A 23,433-nucleotide genomic window follows, 5' to 3' on the forward strand; every position below is an offset into this window, starting at 1 on the left:
CTTATGAGTAAGAAGGAACAACCGCTATTTTTCAGAACAAGGCCACCAAGCAGAGTTTACATATGGGGGAAAAGTGAGAAGAGGTCTCTCTCCACGTGCCCTGGGTGAGAAGTTTGGGGCTGGCCAGCACCTCCATCCACACACTGTGTGTGGGAAACTATTTGCCAGTGACCCAGTGAATGTCAATACCTAAAGGCCAAGACTGTGAGCTGGTTTTCAATAGTCAGGCGATGGCCCACTAGTTCAGATAAAGTCATATTACTGAGCAATTTTTAAATGCACTAAGCTTTACGATGCCTTTGAAATAACTGTTCAAAATGAAGATCTCAAATCAGTGACGACCAATTCCAAATGGATTCTATTTTCAAATTTCATTTCTAACCAATTAAAAAGAAGGTTCTGCTGCCCAGTTGGCTGGTATGTTATTCTGGTTGTGAATAACACACACAGTAGCCTGAGGCTTCCATCCAAGAGCTAAAAGGAAAAAACACACAAGCCAGCAAACAAAACTACACACCCATATTGCTTACACATACAAAACTCTGTACCTTTGCATGTTTCTTCTTTAAAGAATTTAGCTCCTTCTGTTGTTTCTTTAAATGTTTCAAGTAAGCCTGTGGGGGGTAGGGGGAACAAACAGAATCCAAAATAAGTTTTTCTGTAGCATTACCGCAATGATTTACAGTTGAGAGGCAAAATTATGCCGGTTTTACCCATCTGCAGAACACAAGAGTGTTGGCAAAATGACAGAGAAATTTTACCTTCATCTGCTTTAAATCTTCTATCCTCACCTGCGGGATCAGCTCAATACCTGAAACAAAAAGGCACCGTGTATATGAAAAATTAGAAAGAATAAGTGATCGTATCAAACTCACAAATTCTGAAATCTCACCTAAGGCGCCAAAGCAGCTTTACATATAAAGTTACGGATATCAACATCTTAAGTTTCCTATTACAGAGCAATTAACTAGACACTCAACTGAAATGCTTAGTGTCTTAGGTCAGGTTCCCTACAAGCAGAGCCCGAGAAGGGGATGTGTGTGAACATGATTTATTGAGGGAAGGCTCTCAGGAGAAACCCCTAAGGGGAGTGAGAGAAGCAGGACAGAGGAAGAAATCTGAGTGTATTTCTAGCTGAAATCTAGCCCCAGTCTGATCCTACAGGAAGCTCTTTAGCGTGAATGACCCTCCGGTGTTGTTCTACCTTGAGGTAAGGAGACTAGCCTTCTGTAACTCCGTATCAAGTCAGCTGAGGGGGTCAGAGGTGTTAACAAAACCTTCCAGACATCTCTAGGCAAGAGAACTCCCATGGTCTGAGGGCAACATTAGGGAGAAAAGTGTTGCTGGGATTTGCAGTCAGCCAGGACTTGTAGCAGCGGAGGGATGGGGAACCAACCCCACAAAGGAGATCTGAGATCTGACCAGGCACAACAGCATCTATTACAGTCACTTTTATCTTTGTATTTGAAGGTGTAGCTACTAACTACCAACTCTGTTCCCAGCTTCATCGTTATCAAAGAACCAAGCATTTTTGCAGCCTCTTTCTTTTACTAAGTTTAATTTTAGCATTTACGTGATACACTACTGAGCACGGGAATGCCTCCAACATACGGAAAATCACGAAGTCAAACCACTGTATGACAGGATGCTGTCATGAGGCCCGAGAGTCATACACTAAGTCGTCCTGCTGTTGGAGTGATGTAAGGCCAGGTGTCGTCATGGCAACCACAGTTGTAGGCGGATCCCCAAACACGCCCTGTTTGACTGAGGATTTTCATCTCAGGCAGACACAGTGCAGGTGCACTCTGTACTAGAATTGATTTCTGTTAGAATCCCGAAGGCTAGGTATGAGATATTCAAGAAAGATAGGCATCAAGTTCCAGGCTCTTGCTTTTCAGTTTTATTGATTTTAAGGAGATGTGTGAGGGTGGGAAGGCTGGGAAAAAAGGAGAGTCGTGGCTAAGGGAAATCTGTCTTCTGACCTGAAACAATTTATGGCACAGGGGTCAGGGGAACACGTGGCTATTAGTCTCTGATCTCTTGAGTCTGACATCACAAGCTAATTCTCTGTTTTACTGCAGGACAGGGGAGTGGATCCTGGCATGGCTAAGAGCTCCCTACCTTTGGGTCTCTATTCTCCCATCTGTAAGTCTGTAAAATGAACATACAGGACTGGGGGGTGGGGAGCATGTCAGGTCCTCTGGAGATCTGACAAATACTAAGAGTTTGACCCAGTCTGATGAGACTCTTTTTTGGTCTTGGTTCTACAAAATCTCAATTAACAGGACCCTAGGAAAACATAAACCTCCCTCAAGCCTCTGGTTTTTTTGGAGAAAGACACAAATACCTTGTAAAAATGTTAGTTCCTATGAATGATTTAGTTGGGAAAAAACTGCACTGTATAGAACAGGAGTTGGTACATGCGTGGTTCCATCTATACACCTAGAGCAGCTTGTCCAAGAAGACTTTTGATGAGAGTGGATATGCTCAATCCATGCATGGTCCAACATGTGGCCACGAGCCTCACGCAGCTCTTGAGAACCTGAGATGTGGCCAGTGCACCTGAGGAACTCTCAAGTTTTAATTTTTAAGCTTAAATAGCCACATGTGGCCCCTTTCCCCAAGCCTTGAATCTGGGCTTGGCCAAGGACTTGCTTTGTTCAAACGTATGCAGTAGAAAAGACAATGTGCCAGTTCTCAGCCTAGGACTCAAGGTGTCTTGCATACTACTATTCTCCATCTTAGAAACCTCCCACTGCCATGTGAACAAGCCCAGGTTGGCCTCCTGGAAGATGAGAGTCCACATGGAAGAGAGCCCACTTGTCCAGCCAACGTCATCTTAGCTCAACCTAAGGCCTAAACATGTGAATGAGCACCGGCAAGATCAGCAGTGTTACCATGACCAGAAAAACCATGTAGACAACCTCATGAGCAGTAATAAATGCTTATTTTTAAAAGTCACTGATTCTTGGAGTTGCTCGTTATACAGCAATACCCAACTGATACAGTCACTTATACCTCAGACTCTCCAATCTGTTTGGTCTTACACCACAACAATCTTAAGCTTGGGACCCCCTAAACTTCACATATTGTCCGTATCTGTTGCTTGACTTCTCAGTACTGCTAAAAAAGCAGTGAGATCAAGCTACATTGACTTAATTCGTGTCACAGCCTGCACCTGGTGACTATGTGCTGCACAGCAGACTTTCTTCTTACTTCTTATGGATTTTCCTATTCCAGCCAGGGGCTATTCCAAAGTTTTTCTTTACTCTTATTCTTCAGTTCTGTCCCCACTTTTCTCAGCAGAGGGCCACCTATCCAATGTCCCAGATCAGATGGAATCTATCTGTGGTGCCCTGTAATATTGGTCAGAATTTTCTTCCCATTTCATCAAGAGGTAGAATCTATTTCTCTACTCCTTGAATATGAGTTAACCTTGTGACTTGCTTCAGCCAGTGGGACACTAGCAAAAGCTGGAAAAGGGCCATTTTGTGTGTGCCCTTTAAGTGGACACATAGGGGATGTCCTGTGTGTCCCAGCAGTACACTCCCTTCCTGTCACCCAAAGGTCAGGGACCAGCCGGTCCCAGGGTAGGTTCCGACCTGCCTTTGTGGACTCGGTTCTGCAGGCTGTGGGATTGTAGTTTTCTTGCTTCTGCTGTCTGCCCACTGGTGGATAAGGCTGGTCCAGAGACTTGTGCAGGCTTCCTGGTGGGAGGGATGGTGCCTGCCACTGCTGGGTTGAGCTGGGTCCTGGCCCTCTGGTGGGCAGGGCCTTATATAAGAGTGTGTTTAGAGGCAGCTGTGAGCTGGGGAAGTCTATAGGCAGCTTGTCTGCTGATGGGTGGGGCTGTGTTCCCACACAGTTAGTTGCCTGGCCTTAGGCATCCCAGCATCCTATAAGCTGTCTGGTGAAGCCAGGTCTTCCTTGGTGCCAATGACCCAAGAAAGATGTCAGCCTGCAGGTGAGTTCAGGCAGATAAATACTCCCTAGTATATCTGCCACCAGTTTTAATGTCCCCAGGATGAGCCACAGCCACCTGCTGCCTCCCCAAGAGACCCTCCAAGACCAGCAGGTAGGTCTGGACCAGGCTCCTATGAAGTTACTGCTTTTGCCCTTGGTCCCGGTGTGCGTGAGATTTTGTGTGTGCCCTTTAAGAGTGAAGTCCCTATTTCCCCCAGTCCTGTGGGGCTCCCGCAATTAAGCCCTGTTGACCTTCAAAGCCTCTTCAAAGGCTCCTCTTTCCGATTTCTGACCCCTGGAGAGCCTGACGTGGGGCTCAGAACTCTCACCCTGCGGGAGAAGCCCTGTAAGATAGTTATTCTCTAGTTAGGGGGTTGCCCACCCGAAGGGTGTGGGATTTGATCACATCACGAGTGTGCCCCTCCCACAGTCTCATTGTGGTTCGTTCTTTATGCCTTTAGTTGTAGAAGCTCTTTTTTGGTCGGTTCCAGTCTTTTTAACTGATGGTTGTTCAGCAGTTAGTTGTGGTTTTGGGGTGCTCGTGAGAGGAGGTGAGCCCCAGGTCCTTCTGCTCCACCATCTTGGCCTAAACTGAGTCTCCTGGGAGAAGAGGCTTCCTCTTCCTGCCAAGTAACTCTCAGAGACTGTCTCTCCGTGTCTCTCTCCCTTCTCCCTCCCCTTGACCTCCCGCGGCTCAGCTCTTGCATGTTTCTCCCCAGATGTATCATCAACAGCTTGAACTCAATGATGCCCAGGACCAGAAGCATCTTACCGTTCCTCCCCCGACTTCTCTACTTCGCTCAATGGCGCCTTCTATCTCTGTGACCTGTGCTTGAAGTCCCTGAGTTACCCCCGAGCCGCCTTCTCTCTAAGACCCATATTCCAGCCACCAGCTTATTTCCATCTTTCCTTTCCTCCCTCCTTTCGCTCTGAGTCCTTACTTCCAGCCTAATCTAGGCCCTCCTCGCCATTAGTATGGGTGGTTCCTTCCTCAGCCATTTACTTCCTAAGAGAAAAGACTGACAGATCCTTACAAGGCATGTTCCAGGGACACACTGGACAATGGAGACATGGTCGTGCTGCAATACCCCTTTTCTGGTTGTTATCATATTACATAAATATAAGTGAATAACTATATAATCTAAATATAATGTGACGGGTGTTAAGCAAAGGCAAAAATACCACAGTTCTTACCTGGCCTTTAGCACTTACTCCCTCCTTTCACTGAGTACTTCAGCCAAGACTGTAAAGTCTTCTTGAGAAACCCCCTGATTGTCATCCCCGGCTGCTTTCCCAGGCGGTCCCAGAACCCCTCTCAGATCAGGCTCACCCAGGCCCTCTTCCGACCCCTACGTGGCTTCTCTCCTCTCTAGGCGGCTCCTCCACCTTCTCTCCTGTTCCCGTCAGATCTAGGTTTCAAGGCCCAGCTCAGTTAGGGTCTCATCCTTAAGTCTCCTCTGAGCCCTGGCTTGGAAGGGGCCCCATCCCTCCCACTTCTGAGAAGTCCGCTCTCACTAACACTGCCTGGCCGTGGCGAGGAAGCCTGTCCCTCCTCACTGCTCTGGCCACGTTGAGGTCCCTGAAGGTAGGAAGGCGTTTTTTTGTAGAACCTTGTCCTGCCACTTAGAGTAGGCTTCTAAGTCTGAGCAAAAGGCCGACATGAAACATGGTGTAGACCCTCTTCCTTGGGGCGTCTGTCGAGGGGACGAGAGAAAGTGAGAGATTTTTTCAGTGGCCCTTCTGGTGCTGCCTCATTTGGAACCGGGGCTGAGACAGTTCTGAACACAGCTTGGTCTCTTCTAGAACTAGGATCACTTCTGTCCTCCGTAAACTGGTGACACTGCTTTTTCAGGCCACTTAACTCACTGTAATTACTAATGTCTTTATGTGCTGGGGGGCATGAAACAAGGACTTAAAACAAAAACTCTCCTATTTTCCACTGTCTACCTCTGAGTGGCTAAAGCTAAGAATGACCAGTGCTGTACGGAACGCCCAAATCCTGTGTCATTTCTTTGCTCCATGTTCTTCCCAGGAACATACAGCTGCAGGCAAAGTATAATTTGGGCTTCTTTTGTGCAGTCTCATTCTCTAATTTGTTTCACAAAGCTCCGCGCACACTTAATTTCCTGCTAAATTGCTATGCTGCTCTGGTTTGGGAAAGCCTGTCATTTCTCACCTTAAACCGCAGCACTGTGTGTACTTAAGTACAACAGACAACTTGATTTTCTTACACAAAGGGTGCTGAATTCATGTATAAATGGGATACATAAATATATACTGAGTAAAAAACCATTACGAAAAAGAGAAGTTCTTTTCAAAGAAAGAAGAGCGAGTTTAGTAAGTGATTCATGGTCAAGGAGGATATTTAAAGTATTTAATCCTCGCTATGGGATGGGTACCATCCAATCAGAATGGATGCCTGGACAGTAAGAATGGAAGCCAACTTTAAACAACCAGGACAGTGGCTCTCCTACACACAGGATGAATATTGGCACACGGGACACAATTCTTTGTGATGGCACCTCCTGGAGTCTTTTGTTTCATCTACAGGTAACTGCATAGAACTGGCCTTCACGTGCCCATCTGATAATTTTACAAATAAATAATCATGGATGCTAACTATCCAGTGATGGGGGGAAATTATCAATAAGGGAACCTAGAATGTCAGGATAATCATGATTCTGTTGGCTCACGAGCCCACTGCCCAAGCCGATGGTGGTATCTGGAGGAGAATGGGGATGAATAAACTAAGTTCACTGTGTGAACGTTTTTTTCATAAAGGACACAGAATGTAAACATTTCTGAAACTATGGATATTGTACGCAGTTTAACTACGGTGCAGGGCGTCTAGCAGATGAAACACAAATCCTGACTCCCTGTTAAACCCTCAGGGAAATCCAGTAGTTTGACCCACAAGAAAACATGTTGCTCTCGAGTCTTACGGAGCCATGAAAATTGACAAAGTTAACAATTCTAAATACCTGCAAAAAAGACTCTTTAGGAAGAGTCTAAAAACTGCCGGAACAGACAAGGAGCCCAAACAGCTCTCCTTTACCTTTCTTGGCTTCCAGGCCGGCCCCCAGGGCGGCCGTGGTGGTCGGCCTGAGCTCGGAGCTGCTCTGGGGGGTCACGTTGGCCTTGGCTGTGTTGGCTTTGCCTTTCTTGTCGTTCTTTGACGTGTCACTGGGCACATCGGCGATGTCACTCTGGAGCAGAAATGTTTATAGTGACCCAAGTTAGTGCCATGTCGAGGTCAAATGTCCCGCACACTCTCCCTTTTACTGAATTCCATCTGGGCCAATCAGTTCTCCCTGTCCACATCCTAGCCTTTCCTCAGTGCCTCTGTCCCTGGGAAGGATAAACATTACATGGTTTTCTCAGGCTTGAGGCCAAGGATGAAGCCAAGGAAAGAAGATGCAGCTCCTTTACAAGCAGGGTGTACCTTCTCTTTTTCCAGCTACTGGAAAGATTGCTGTTTCCATTCTGAACTGAGGAGTGTGGTAAAGGGAGCTTTAAAAACAGAAACAAACACCACAGCTGTGCACTGGAAATGGAGAAGGTTGGATGCAAGACTGGTTAAAAAAAAATGAAGAAATGATAGTAAATGCCAGTTTCATTAATTCACTGGAGTAGGCTAGTTGGTATTTCAGTGTACCAGAAAAGCATCCTACATTTTAAGGGTTTCTAAAAGCATCATGAATGTTCTCCATTCCACTTCTAATGGGGCAAGGGTCCGCAGATCTGAGGTTGAGCCATGGTCAGGAAGTGGGTCACATTTTATTACATGTGCTACACTCACATAGACCTTTGTTGAATTGATAAGTTCACTTTCAAAAGCCATTTCTGAACTTGTTACACTAATTTATTACTGTAGCTTGCTGTTTTTTTTATTCATTTAAACATAGCTTTATTGAGATAGAATTCATATACAGTACAATTTATTCACTGAAAGTACAGAATTCAATAGTTTTAACAAGTTCACAGGGTTGTTACCATTATGATGCTTTAATTCGTAGAACATTTTCATCCCTCACAAAAGAAACCCAGACCCATTCATAGCTACTCCTCACTCCCTGCGGCCCCTAGAAAACACAATTTCACTTTCTGTCTCTATAGATCTCCCTATTTAGGACTTTAGTGGAATCATATGATACATGGTCTTTTTTTATGGATTTCTTTCACTTAGTATGTTTCTGAAATTCATTCATTTTGTAGTATTTATCTAGTTTTCTTCTTTTTATTGCTGAATAACATAACAGTAGACATTGTATTCCTTCTATTCATAAATACTTTTATTTTCTATCTGTTTTGTTTATTCAGTCATCAGTTTTTTTAATTGAAGTATAATCAGTTATAATGTGTCCGTTTCTGTTGTACAGCATAATGTCCCAGTCATGCATATATATACATACATCCATTTCATATTCTTTTTCATTAAAGGTTATAACAAGATATTGAACATAGTTCCCTGTGCTCTACAGAAGAAATCTGTTTTTTATCTGTTTTTATATATAGTGGTTAGCATTTACAAATCTCAAACTCCCAAATTTACCCTTTCCTACCCCCATTCCCCCGGTAACCGTAAGATTGTTTACTGCGCCTGTGTGTCAGTTTCAGTTTTGTAGATGAGTTCATTAGTGTCTTTTTCCTTTTTTTTTTTTTTTAAGACTCCACATATGAGTGATATCATATGGTATTTTTCTTTCTGCTTCTAGCTTACTTCACTTGCTTTTGTAATCACTACTAGACAATCACACTTCCCCAACCCCGCTGTCTTTAACTGACCATCATTACTTACCGTTTCAATGCCCATAGCTCTCATTTGGTCTGCTCTCTTTTCCGTAATGGAAAGAAATTTCTTTGGATCTGATAAAGCATCCACGATATCTGGGGGGAAAAATCACTGGGCTGTTAATTCTCTGTTTTACTGAAAATATCTAAGAAAATTCAGCTAATAAATGATTCATAACCTCGGACCCCTGTTGTGCCTTCTGTTAAGGATGCTCTCCTAGGACACACGCTCAGAAAAGCACAGCTAGTTGCTGAAAAAAAGAAATAAGTAAAGGCTAGAGTGAAAAGGTCAGATCATTTCCTTAGTTTCCCTTTATTTTTTCCCCAAATGAAGACGACAATGAGGCAGGGCAAGCTACGTGCATTGCCTTGGGGTCTGACCATTTACTTGTGCAACTTTGAGCAAGTGATGACCGTTGGCAGCCTCAGTATCTCCGGAGGAAAATTAGAACTGATACAAACCACCCTGCAGGGGCACTGTGAGCATTCAATGAGGTGAAAAAGTACTTGGAGCCTAGGAGATGCCACCAGCAGCAAATCTTATTTTTAGATATAGAAGGTTAATGCATATTCAAAGCCAATTTTGGTTCCATAAAGTGAAATATTTCTCCAGTGTTTCCTCAGCTCTAACTTGCGCTTAAAATTTTCATCTTTTATATAACATCGTTTGAAGAGTTCCAGATACTTTCAAACAGAATTTCATACAATTTTGCATAATTTATCAATAATTATTCTCATTACCTTAAAACAGTACATAATTTACAAATTTAAAAAAGTTGTATGTTTGTAAGTTTCCCCCTAGCAGAATCACCCTCCTAATGACATGTATAGGATAGTTTTTCTCAGGTAACTTCTTCTCTTTTACAATGGAAAATAATATATCACATGAGAAACATTAAAATATATAAAATGAAAAGTAAACATTGCCTCCCCTGCCAGTCGCACACCACAGTTATCCATCTCCTGTGTCCTATTTTTTAAAACTCCAAATGGGTTCATAGTTTTCTGCGCCTGTTTTTTGTTTAACTTCATGTATCTTGAAAACACTTCCCTATCAGCAACATAGATCTCCTACAGTTTTTAAAGGGCTACTTAAATATTCCATTTTCTGATTAGTCGTAATTTCCTTAAATAGTTTCTTCCTGATAGAATGTTCCCTTACTTCCAGTTCGTTGCCGTGATAAACAGCAGCGCAGTGAACGTCTTTGAAAATGTCATAGCGTACTTTTGCATATGTCTACAGGATAACTTCCTGGAAGTCAGAAGGACGGGCAAAGGTATTTGTCTTTTTGTGAGTCCTCACCAAATTGCCCTTCTGGGAAGCTGTATCAATTTATTCTCTTATCAGGGAAGGTTTGTTTCTACATTTCACTCATAGTCCCTTAGACATCTTCGACTTCTAATGGAGAATTTGGACAAAATAGCCCTTAAAACTTGCTCAGGAAAAATCACAGGTAACGATTTTTGGAAGTTAATATTCTAGAAATGCATTGGTCTATTTTAACTCTTACAAAAATTTTCAAACATACACAAAGTAAAATAAAAGTAAAATAACCCCCATATGCTGATGATGAAGACCCAACAATTAGGAGCAGTTTGCTGCACTTCCTTTCTCTACTCTTCCTTTTTTCTTTCTCTCTTCTCTCTGTTAAAATGTTGTCTCAGCACAAGGAAAAGAGTTTTTTTGTTTGTTTGTTTCTTTAACTTTGTATCTATATGAGATGATGGATGTTCACAAAACTTAATGTGATAATCATTTCATGAGGTATGTAAGTCAAATCATTAAGCTGTCCACCTTAAACTTATCCAGTGCTGTATGTCAATTATATGTTTGTAAACCCAGAAGAAAAAAAAATGATATAGTCTGCTTTTAAAATGTATTAGTAGGTTATATTTGTATAGTTTTGAAAATTATTTTTAGTGAGTGGATAATGTTTTATTGAATTTATGTACCAAACTACTCCACACTGCTAGCTGATGAACTTTCAATTTTGCTACAAAAGATGACTTTGCAAGGAGTATCTTAGCGCAAAAGATGATTTCTTCATCATTTTTAGTCAGAAAATCAGCAGCCCAGATACATAATATAACAACTTACATGTCTGATGGGCATTCCTAACAAAATTTGTTCCTAATAAGTTTTCAAATATTTATGGAAGGATATTCAGTGGAAGAAATGAGTATCAAGAAAATAAAGCAGAATTAAGAAAGTGCAGTGGATTGAATGGTGTCTCTCCAATTTATGCCTGACCAGAATCTCAGAATGTGACCTTAGTTAATGACTGCGATGAGACCATTCTGGATTAGGGCTCCTAAATCCAATGAATAGTAGCTTTGTAAAAAGAGGAGACGGCATACAGAGACAGGGAAGAAAGGACATGTGATGACAGATGCAGACTGGAATGTCACAGCTACAAGGCAAGGACCTCGGGGCTGCTGGGAAGACGAAAAGAAGGATTTTCCCAAGAGCCTCCAGAGGGAGCATGGCGCTGCGGACTCCCTGAGTTGAAACTGCTAGTTTCCAGAACTGTGAGAGGATAAATTTCCATTGTTTCAACTCTACCAGTCTGTGGTAAATGTGTTTACCATGACTGGGAAATAAAAATTCTGCTACTTAAATTCTTGGATATACATCTTTCATATAATACCATATGCTTAAACACACAAAGCAGGTTTATCATCGTAAGAAGGATCAATCAGCCTCCAGACCTCCCAAGGTCCTGGCGTGGTTCCATCTTGAGGGAACCGCATTTGAATCCCAGGGGTATTCTTCCTGTTGACTTGACAATGTCTTGTTCTCAGCCTCGAGGGCTGATTCTACACAATCCTGACCTAGAATATATGTTCTATATTTTGTAACGTAGTTACAGAGCCTTCTGTAAACTAGGTCACATATTGTTTTGTATTACATGGACAAGCTGACTGAGAGGTTCCTGTCACCATCTGCTGTGGGATTATGTAGAAGTAGCCTCAATTATACATCCAAATAAGATGTTGCAGATTTATCCATCATTTAAAAAAATACTGTTACTTAAATCTATCCTCAATTGCCAATATTAACAATCCTAAAAAACTGCTGGGAAGTTATGTCCTCAGATCCTGAAATTCTGTCTTATCATTGGAGTTTTAATGAGCTGTCTTATTTGCAGTTACACATTCACTTTAAAAAATTTACTCTATGCAATATAATAAAATACAATAATAAATACAATATAACGTTCTTGGCCAAGTTGCAACAAGATTACACAAAGTATAAATGAGGCTTGTTCAAATTAAATCACACGGGGGGGAAAAAAGGAGATGAAAAAAGGCCTAAATGCCTTGGACAAAGCTTTGGTTAGCAGGTTATTTTAAACAGGTGCTTCACTGCTGGCCATTCTGGACAGTGAATTAGATACTCCTAGGACATGTAATTTTGCCATGTGGTGGCAGGTGCTCATTCTGCAGAGGGTGGCAACTGCACAGTTGGGACAGTTTCACCAAGATTATTCGACCAAGGGCAAAAGGCTCAGGATTAGAGCCCAAGCCTGTCCTGGCCTTTTTTCTATTATAACTCAGTTTCTCCTCTGGCCAGAGGCATATACACCTCAGTTTCAAATATACACTTTGTATATACATGCATGTATTATATACAGACACATAAAAATCAATTTCCTTCTTTGATATGCAATATATGCATATATTCATGCACATGCAAATATATCTGATATATTTATGTATGTTATACATATGCAAGTACATGATAAATACTGCATATCAAGGAAGGAAACTGATTTTAATAACCACATTTAAAATAACACATAACCAGAAAATGAGAAGCTATACCTTAAATATCTCATAACTCTACATACTTACATAACCATTTGAAAATGTTATTTATTTTTTTCCTTGCCTAAGCTCAGAAAAAATATTTCAGGAAGCCGTTAAATAAATCTGGCATATTCTTGGCCAAAGTTTTGCATATTCAAGTAAACCTGGTGTCTTTCTTTGGTGCCGATCTGACATTTCATGAGGTGTCTTCCCTCACATGGGGGAACACCGTGGCTGGTATAGCTCACGCAGCTCAGCGTTCCACAGGACAAACCACTGTGGCAATGATGAATAATTAACTCAGCATTGAACCGGGGTGTGAACAGACCTGTCTAGGGACTAGCCACACTGAATATCCAGGGTAGTGATACATGCACAGAAGCTTCTGCCTCTACAGAACCCACAAGGGTGAGCTAAAATTTCCTAGATACTTCACTCTGGAAACTTTCTTTTTGAAAAGACACCAATCTGCCCTTTCTCACTTGCTTCTTTCTTCTGGACTTAATAGAAATTTTATGTATTTTTTTTTTTTAATGCCAGCTATTTGGGGGTTAAGTGTCATTTCTAAAAGGCTGATCTCCTGGTGAAGAGTTTCCATGTATGTTCTGGTTTTCTCCTCCCTCCGTCCCGCTCAGCCTCCCTCACCTCCACATAGAGTTGAAAACATCCATTTGGGCACCTCCAAGCACTGAGAAGAAGATAGTGATTCCTTAGTACAGACTTCTAGATACTTATCGGCTTTTCAGGAGAACTCCAGGTGTGGTTGTTGGCTTGTGTGTTTAGTCACTGCTTTTCAAGGCACTTGGGGGCCTCAGCATTGAGCACCAGCCATAGCACTGGGGACCCCCACCCCATGTGCCCACTCCTGGTCCAGGTTCCCTATAGTTCCCCACCCTACTGATTCTACTTCATCAAGTGGAAAAGGCAGCAAAAAAATACATGTTCCCTGTTGGCTGCAAAGCGATGCTAATAAAGATCAACCAATCCTACAGCTATGATTTTGGATTAGCTCTTTTGGCTTCTACCAAATGATGGCACATTTCCCAGACTGCATTTCTAGGAATGCTAGAAAACACAGTAGGTGCAGGGGGCAGAAGATGCTGTGGTTGAACAGAAATGGAAAATGCTCATGTCTCCCACCTTCTCAGATGTTCACAGTGCATATCAAGGAACTATGCAATAAATACGTGTTTAAATTCACCGAGCCCAGCACTTCCAGTGTTCTTCACCATCATCCATTCTGCCTCCTTCCCACCAGAACTTCTCTTCTTGGCCTTCTTACCAAAATTTCTTGTAGTTCTGAAGATGTCATAAAGATGGATTATCACTGCTATGTGAGTAAGTTTTTCAGCAAATATTTGATAGAGAGAATAAGACATTTTAGCAACCATGAAGAAGAGAACAAAATGGAGAATCTTTAAATTGTATGGGGAAATTCTGAGGTCATAACCCACAAATGGCATCTTAATAAAGGATATTCCTTGTCTGAAGCCATCTGATGTAAGAAACAGCCAACCACCTCCACAAAGAGGTTGGAAAGCAACCCCGTGAAGATGCGGGACAGAGTGAACAAGAAACACCCCCACCCCACGCTGTATCCTTCATCGTAAAGGGGAGGGAAAAGAAAGGGGAATTAGGCAAATAAACAAAGAGCCAGCACGTCTCTGCAGACATAACACAGTGTACTTGTAGAAGAGGAGAGAAGACCTACAGTTGCAGGAGCAGTGATGAACACCGCTCAAGGAAGGAGGGCTGAGAGGCTCATGGAACACAGCTCGGAGAGATGCCTGAATATCACGCGGATGCTCCACGAAGCGCAGCTTGGCACCGACTCTCCTATTGTTCTCCCCCTACCACTCAGTAATAACACCAGAAATGCAAACGATAAAACCCATCACAGCAACAGGGGGTGGGGAAAGAGAAATACAGACACTTGTTTAATCGTCATTAGCTCTGGAACTGTTTCTCGTCACCAACCGCCATGGCTAATAGTGACAAGGCTGCTGCCATCGCCCGTGGCGTTTGCACCTACCGACAAAGCAGGAAAGAGCACCCGGCACTCCGAGTCTCCCTGAATTTGACAAATGCACCTTAGCACCCACCCTGGTACTTCTATTTCGTGTATGGGCGGGAGTAAATGAGGGGACCGTTTTACTCTACGTTCAGTGGAAAATAATATTGCAAGACATTAAAGCGAGGCTTCTTGATTCATGGTGAGTCATTCTCCTTCTCAATGTTAGCATTTTTTTTTCTTCCACATTCAAGTTTAATTTCCGAGAGCTGAGAGGCTTCATCTCTGTTCTTCAGCCCAGAGATAATTTACACGTAGGCAGCCCAGGAACAGGAGGACCTGCGGAGAACTCAGGAGCTCCAGCAGCCACCTTTGCTGGTGATTTCTTTGTGTGTCTTGGGAGTCGTTACACTCTAGTAAGGAGACAAAAAAGCAGTTGCACTAGAACGCCCTGCCGCTGTCTCCTGAGGGGGCAGGGAAGGCAAACAGGGAGCTCACAGGAGTGGAAGGAGGTCGTGGAAGGAAACCCTGGCTCTAGAATAATCTTGTGGCAGGAGGGAACTTAACTTGGGCAGCCCTGAGTGCAAGGCTTCTGAAGAGCACCACATGCAGGAGGGTAGAAGCAATCACGAGCAGTTGCAAAAGCACCTAGTTGCCTCATCGGAAGAGATGCAGCATCACATGCTGACCTCACAGCACAGGACCCCGATAAATAAGTGACCAGAAGCTCCTGTAAATGCCCAAGCCCTTCCTAAGGATCTGCCTTAACCTGGAAAAGCCACTTCGAAACATTTTTCTTACTGCTCTAAAACAACACCACCCCTCTGATGTTCCTGAAATTAAAAAAAAAAAAAATTTTTTAAAAAATCACATAGAACACAGAGTTGCTGGTGCTTAAAGATAATCTCCTAACACATCAGAATTCTGGAGCCTCTTTGTCAGCACAGGATTAAGAGATTTTTCTTAGGATGATGAATTGCTTATGACAAACTAATTTACTGCAGCAAACTGAAGGGTAGAGTTAGGGAGAAGAAAGTAAAACCAAAGTGTTTTCCTTTAGCTCATTACAAATAAATTAAATGAAAACAAAATTAATGGAGGGGTTGCTCTGGTCGGGTACTGTTCCAAGAGCTCACTGGGTCTTCACTTACGAGGTGGGGACCTCTGTTATCCCTGAGCTGCAGTGAGGACACTAAAATATAAACTGTTACGCCAACTCATCCAAGGCCAGCCAGCCAGGAAGCCAGGGGCTCCATCAGTGTTCTTATGTACCTCCCACATGGCCTCAATGAAACAGCATCCTTTCAGGCCAAGAAAAAATAGTCTTTGAATCTCAAACCATTACATTCATAGAACTTTATCTAGCCATTAAAATGCATTTGAGACCACTTCAGAAATTGATAGAGGGAGAGAGATCTTATGAGTAAATTAAAATCTGATTTAAACAATTACTTAAGAAAAGGGGGGAACAACTCAACTTAAAAACAAAACAGAAAGAGAAAGAAAAATAGCATATGATAACATTTATATGTGGAACCAAAAAAAAAAAAAGACACAAATGAACTTATTTACAAAACAGAAATAGACCCACAGACATAGAAAACAAACTTACAGTTACCAGTGCAGAAAGGGTGGGTGGAGGGGTAAACTGGGAGTTTGGGATCTGCAGATACTAACTACTGTATATGAAACAGATAAATAACAAGGTCCTACTGTATAGTACAGGGAACTATATTCAATACTTTGTAACAACCTATAATGAGAAAGAATATGAAAAGGAATGTACATATATCTGAATCACTATGTTGTGTACCAGAAATTAACACAACATTGTAACCTGACTATACTTCAATTAAAAAAAAAAAAAAGAGGATAGTATAGTATATTTCTGACAAAGGAGTATGTGACCAAAATCATATAAAATGAGCTCAATCGGATTCGTAACTGTAAATATGCAATATGAAACGATGAGAGACCACGTCTACTGTCACAATCCGGAAGCGGCATGCTGCCATACTGGACAGAGCATGCTCTGTGATGCTCCGGGACGTTGTCCCAGGCAGTGGGGACGCTGCACTAAACCTCCACTCCTACTCTCAAGTAGTCATTACACTATTAAAGTTGGGTATGTATCCATGCAGAATTTTTGTGCATTTTATGTGCATGTATAAAAAGATAGTTGTAGGGTAATAATAATAAGATAGCCTTGCAATTTGCCTTTTCACTCAGCAATGTATCACTCTCATCTCCCTACGTTCAAACACTGACAGCCAAGTCGTTACTTTTAATGGATGCTATGCAGTAATTTACAGTATGGCTATAACAGATTTTACCAATCCCTATCAATGGATTTGGGTTGTTTCTAATCTTCTTTATTCAGATAACACTGCATGACATTAGAGCATAATTTTAAAAATTTCTTGCTGTTACTAACATGACATTATAGCAAGCTTGCTCTTAATAACCTGATTAAAGAAATCATTCCTCGGGTAAGTATTTGGTGGACTATAAAATCGGGGACTTCCTTAGCTTAGTCAGGCCTAAGAGGTCTTACTTCTGTAACTGGATCTAAACTTGTGGAGTGATTTTCAACAAACTGACCCACCAAAAAGCCGAGAAGACATAATTTGCCAGATGACTGAGTGTCCTGAAAATATGACTATTTTCCTGAAGTTGCCCAAACTACTCAACAGGAACAGCTCACACTTCTTACTGAGTAACACTGCTTTTTGAGGACGCATCCTCAAACACAAACCAGATCTTTTCAGTTTTAACACCAGATACCCTGTGTTTCAGCTTCTTCAGAACGTCTACATCCAGCACCTTCCTTAGCAAGACCTTGGCCAGGGCTGCTTACCTGTCTGAGGAGAAAGCTGGTCTACCCTCTCTGCTGTGATACATCATTCATCTTTCTGGCCCAAACAGCTACTGACATCCCTCTGAACCTCACTCTGAATACTCACGCCTTGGCTCAATGCTCCAAACACCTTCTGATATACTACCCTTTGGGCACTTAGATAATGGGTCACACTTATCCGCGTATACACAGACACCTGCTTACGTATATGTATGTGTGTATGATTCTTGAGGGTAAGTGTACATGACTTTTTCAACTTCACATCTCTTCCCCAGGCCATTCATAGAGTAGGTACTAAATAATTGTTGAAAACATCTTTTCCTTTGAGAAGAATACCTTCAATGAATATATCAATGATACACCAGTTTTCCTGATCAAACTAGTAAATGCTAACAAAAGTTACTGCTCATACACTCTGACGGGTTATTTGTCAACCTATATTTAAAGCTCTAAATACGTATACACTCCTTGATGCAAAAAAAATCCACTTCAACGAATTCATGTTCTGGAAACAATCAGGCACACTCCCAAAACTTTACATGTAGGGGTCTTAGATGCAATATTGCGTATAAGAAAGAAAAACAGAAATGACTTTGGTGCTTCAATGACATAAATTACAGCATACAAAAATGGAATCCATGCAGCCAATAAAAATATTTCATGACATGGGAAAGCACTCTCCATTATGTGAAAAAAAAATTAACCCTCTGAAATATGAATCTAAATGAGTACACGCAGTAAAATCCAATTTTATTAAAAATAAAATAGAGGGAAGAAATGAGTTTGGAAGTAAAGGGACCAGCATGGTAACAGAGTTCTCTATGGGCAGTGGATTTATGCATGACCATTTAAAAATTTTTATACTGTCAGATTCTCTTTCTGATGCATATTTTAGCTACTTTGCCTTTTTTCAGGATAAAAACTGCTAAACATATTTGTGGAATGAATGAATCCATATTATCTTCAGGCACATAAAAATCTGAAGATGTTATCGAACACATACTTTCTTTTTTTCTCTAGAAAATGCTGGAGTGCAACAGAGCAGAGATTTATTTTGAACTTTTTCCTATAGAATCAACGATGAACGTCAATGTTCTAGGGAACAGGGACCATGTAGATTTACTATGTGCTGGTTCAGTACATGCTGGAGGTGAGTTAAGCAGATGCAATGTATCAATCAAGAGGCTGCAAAGAAGACCAGAAATTTGGAAAAAGGTCTTGTATTCTTATTTTGCTGTTTTCACATAAGTCCCTTAAATAAACCCTCATACTGTCTGCCATCGGTTTCTTCACCTATAAAAGAAATTACCAGAGAACGCTGAATAAACAGTCTTTGAACGTGAAATCTGAGGCTAAGACATCAACTGCAGAATCCCATCAAGGATAATCCAGTACAGAAATTTCAAGTGCTTCTGATAAAAACACTACAATGTTAGGAAGGAACACTTGCAAGACTGTTTTTAGAGATCTGAATCAATACTTATACATATATTGACACTAATAAAACTACATTCTACATACAGACATTTCTTCAGCATAGACTGATGTAAGTCCACATCCATTATGAACAATTTCACATTTCTGGACTCTGTTCATATAAAGTGCTGGGTAAAAGGTAGGAGCTCAACAATCTCTTTCCTTTTCTATTCAAACAGCCCATTTCCCTGGAACGGATTAGAGTTTCAGTGGAAAAGAAACATATGGGAAGGGAAGACAAACCTTGGAAGTCTTCTGGCACATTTGTTCATGCAGCTATTTCTAAAAGGTACTAGGCACTACACACTCTCTGCTTTCTGAGTGCAAGTATGTGGAACATGATTTAATCCATCTGCTGATGCCCCGTGGCAACCACGTGCTCCTAGAAACACACATGCAGGTCTCCTGTCTCTTTTCTGATCCACTTACCCAGACCCGCACCCTCCCATCCAGCCTCTTCCATGCGCTCTTAGATCTGTTACTGTGTGTTGTAGCTTCTAGTAGGCTTCCTTTTTTTGTGTGTGAAAAACAAAGGAAAGCAGGAAGGAATCTTTACTCTTGATTTTGGAACTGAAAAATCCTCATGGCTTACTTATTTATTTTTTTAATTAACAACCTGCCATCAGGTTAACGTTGGGAAAATCCGCCCTCCCGTGAAGTACACGTTATTCAAAACACACAGCAAAATAACCCAAAGTAACCCGCACGACACTGTGATGTGTTTTAGTACAGCACAGAAATCAGATCTGCATCGAGAACCACACACACGTGCATGCACGCAGTTCTGAGCCTCGTTCTGTTGTATCCTAGGATTAAGGAACACATACTTCACGAGGATGCTGTGAGGAAGACAGTATCAGTACCTCTGCCCTACAGGCCGGGAAATGAGGGTTTTAGAGGTGAAGTTACTGTCCCGAGGTCACTAGGCTAGCCGCGGAGAGTCAGGACTTGAACCCTGGTTAATTTGATGTACTTTGCTGTACTGTTTCCTTATGGTTCAATAGACTCTGAGGATACAGCAGATCTCTGTTTTCTTTTAATGTTCTTGGCATAGTTTGGAGTTGTAAAAAGTTAATATGTTTGGGTTTAAGCAAAATCCTATGACTTGGTCCAATGTTTGATTCCTCCCATTGATCTACCTTAGAATAACCAAAGGTGGTTTTCTACGGCCTGAGAATTGGGATTTTTTTTTTTTTCTGAAATTGAACTCTCTTGTGGATTTAGGGGAAAAAAATCCAGGCATGCTGATACTTGAGTTCAATTTAAATCTTTTAGTGAAACCAACTGACAAGATATCTATGGTTCTGCATCACTGATGTCTTTTCCTCCTTTGAATGATTGTATAAATATATTCTCCCCAAACATATTTGTGAAAATCGAAAGCAATGTAAAATGATTGTGTTTCAAAATAAGAAAGAACCTTAAAGACAATGTAGTCGTGCCCATTCATTTCTTACTAGGAAACCTGAGGTTACTATTTACCCCTGATTTCTTTACGGCTACAAAGCGTGGCGGCATTGCAAGAACGGACTTTTTTTAACCATAGGTGAAATATTTTATAATCGTGTAATTTAAGAAAAAAAAATATACATATACATAAAAATAGCCTGTACCTAAAAGTTTAACTTACCTCCAAATCCATCAGGCACATATGTTTTAAGAACAATATTGCAGAAAATTGTTGGCAGTGATAAAGGTTTATTCCCCTCATTTCGAAGGGAAATGTGTCGATAGCCCGCTTGGAGACCATCGAGGGGAAGAATCCTTTGGCCAATCAGTTTGTTGTTGTCATCATACACGGCGATTCTCAAGACAGCCAGGTCAGGGAGGATCACCTGCAAACAGGAAATGGAACTTCACCCCTTATTGAAAACAGTATGGAGACTCCTCAAAAAACTAAAAACAGACTTACCATATGGATCCAGCAATCCCACTCCTGGGCATATATCCAGAGGGAACCTTAATTCACAGACACATGCAACCCAATGTTCACAGCAGCTCTATTTACAATAGCCAAGACATGGAAACAACCTAAATGTGCATTGACAGATGACTGGATAAAGAAGTTGTGCAATATTTATACAATGGAATACTACTCAGCCACAAAAAAGAATAAAATGACATTTGCAGCAACATGGATGAAACTGGAGATTGTCATTCTAAGTGAAATAAGCCAGAAAGAGAAAGAAAAACACCATATGATATCACTCACATGTGGAATCAAAAAAAAAAAGAAAAAGAAAAATGAACTTGTTTACAAAACAGAAACAAGACTCACAGACATAGAAAACAAACTTATGGTTACTGGAGGGGGAGGGTGGGAAGGGATAAACTAGGGGTTTGAGATTTGCAGATACTAACTACTATATATAAAATATATAAACAACAAGTTTCTACTGTACAGCACAAGGAACTATATTCAACATCTTGTAGTAACTTTTGGTAAAAAGAATATGAAAATGAATATATGTATGTTCTTATATAACTGAAGTATTGTGCTGTACCCCAGGAACTGACACAACATTGTAAACTGACTGTACTTCAGTATGAAATGGGACTTTTCATTGGTTTTTGAGATGCAGCTCCCAAGAAAGACAAGTCTAGGAATCTGGACCATATTCACACTGTTCTTAAACACTCCTTTATGGCTAAAATAAGCCCATGGCCAATTTGCATTCCTAACGTACACTGTATAGGGTGCAGTGTCCAAGCCATTGAGGAAGGCAGTTGGAAAAGGTTTCCTGGAAATCACTCCCTGAAAATTGTAGGTGGCAAGGATGTGAAAGATTACAAATCCACATTTTGCTATCTTTCCCTATTGCACTCATGTCATGGATGAGCAGAGACTCTGAGAAACAAAGTGACTTGTCTTGATCTCAGAGATGGTCAGTGACAGCTGGTTCTGGGCACTGGGGCTCTTGACTTCTAATCCTGTGATCTGTCTACTCCCTGGGCTGCTTCTGACATCTAGCCCTGTTTTTCAGAATCTAGAAAGTATCTTAGAGGAAACGCCTCAAGCATAAAAGACAATTTATGTACAACTTTGGATTCTCCCTTTACTTTGCACTCCGCAGTATTTAACATCTTTGGGGTGATTAAATAGAGTAAGAAGGGGCAGCTCCAAACATTAACATGTACCTAAGATGTCTACTCCTGCCATCCTCAACTGAGTAAACGCACATAAAATCTAGGCTCAGGCAGCAGAATCCCTACTCGGATATAAAAGAACAACATGACAAAAGAAATCCACTGTTTTTCATCAGGAATGCCTTTTAGTAGCTACAGCAGCCAAGTCATCTTGGCTGATTTGAGCAAAAATTAGCCAAGATGCTAGACAGTGAAAATAAAAGATAAAGCTAGACAATGAGCTGGCTGCCTACTTACACCTAGAGGTTATAATTTAATTCCAACTTCATGAAGATTAAAAGAAGAAACCAGATTCAGCCAGCTTTAGTCACTGTACTGTCTCTCACGTGGTGCAAGAGGGCTTTCCTTGTGAGATTAGCGCAAAGAGCAAAAACAGTAACAAGAAAGCAAAAAAAGGTAAATAGAGCACTTAGTATCAGTAAAAGGCAATGTAACTTCTGAAGAACAGGGATGGGTCCAAAACCAGCATCTTGCTTCTGGGGCCAGTAATGTCACATGTGAAATCCAAGTCTGATCTGTCCCCACTCATCACAAACAATGCCTGAGATCAACTTTCTAAATTTCTGGAAATGTGTGTAGAGATCATTGATTATGCTCAAAACACTGGCCATACTGACAACAGATCCAGCCATCTAGCTGTAACAAACCGGGAAACCTGGGAAGGAAAAAAGCACGCATCACAGCTGTGTATGCAATTCACACTGCACTCTGCAGAAGAGAAGGCGAGGACGGCAGGAGGGGAGGGGTGCATGGATAATGCTCGTCCTGTACCAGGGAGAGCCGACATTTCAAAATGGCTTGATTCACTGAATTATACTGATCTTCTGTAATCTAATTTCTGTAACCCAGTTAGCCAATTCTGAGGTTGATAATCCCTATTTTTGTCAAGATAAAAAGCTGATCGTCTGTGTTGCATGACATACAAACGGAACAGAAGCACTTGGAAAACCTGTGCCTTAAGAAAAAGCAAGAAACCATCTTGGCCAGGATAACACAGCATGTGAGAGAGAAGCACAGACATTCTTGGAGGCAGCACCGCCAATGCATGGATTTTTTAATCCATCTTCAGTTGACAAAAGAAAAACAACTGGGAAAGATAGTCACAAGATTAAAACCTGAATCATTAGAGGGAATGATGCTCTAAAGATAAAGGATAATAGGGAGAAAAAAAACCAAAAAGCCAAAAAAAGCAGGTGACACACAGAAAGCCATGAGTTGCCACACTCTCTGGATGCACAAGACAGTACCAACTGACCCACTGAAGGACATTCATTGGTCTTAGTTCTGGTGCAACATCCTACCCGGCCTCTTGGCTAAAGGGACAGTACCAGTACCCAGCTGCTGCCAGGGCAGGGAAGAGCTCACCCACGTACAATGG

The 23,433-nt window shown here is 41.5% G+C and overlaps 1 protein-coding gene and 1 long non-coding RNA gene across 9 annotated transcripts in view; one reads left to right on the forward strand and one right to left on the reverse strand.

Annotated features, from left to right (window-relative positions):
- The window catches only part of PLCB4 (phospholipase C beta 4), a 384,413-nt gene that overhangs the window by 26,729 nt on the left and 334,251 nt on the right, over window positions 1–23,433 (reverse strand). For all 7 annotated transcript variants that reach the window (XM_032461834.1, XM_032461837.1, XM_032461836.1 and 4 more), the window contains 5 exons: window positions 20,539–20,743; window positions 8,762–8,850; window positions 7,019–7,169; window positions 762–811; window positions 549–614 (listed from right to left, as the gene is read on the reverse strand). In XM_032461834.1, coding sequence (XP_032317725.1) covers window positions 549–614; window positions 762–811; window positions 7,019–7,169; window positions 8,762–8,850; window positions 20,539–20,743 — 561 coding nt within the window. The remainder of the gene's footprint in view (window positions 1–548; window positions 615–761; window positions 812–7,018; window positions 7,170–8,761; window positions 8,851–20,538; window positions 20,744–23,433) is intronic.
- On the forward strand, window positions 1,260–23,420 carry LOC116657952. 2 transcript variants are annotated; one of them, XR_004313133.1, is made up of 3 exons: window positions 1,260–1,339; window positions 15,085–15,090; window positions 23,409–23,420. It is a non-coding gene; the product is annotated as an uncharacterized LOC116657952 (long non-coding RNA). The 2 variants fall into 2 exon arrangements; XR_004313134.1 differs by lacking the exon at window positions 1,260–1,339 and adding an exon at window positions 7,695–7,772.

The sequence above is a fragment of the Camelus ferus genome, chromosome 19, assembly GCF_009834535.1.
Source record: "Camelus ferus isolate YT-003-E chromosome 19, BCGSAC_Cfer_1.0, whole genome shotgun sequence".
Classification (NCBI taxonomy): Eukaryota; Metazoa; Chordata; class Mammalia; order Artiodactyla; family Camelidae; genus Camelus; species Camelus ferus.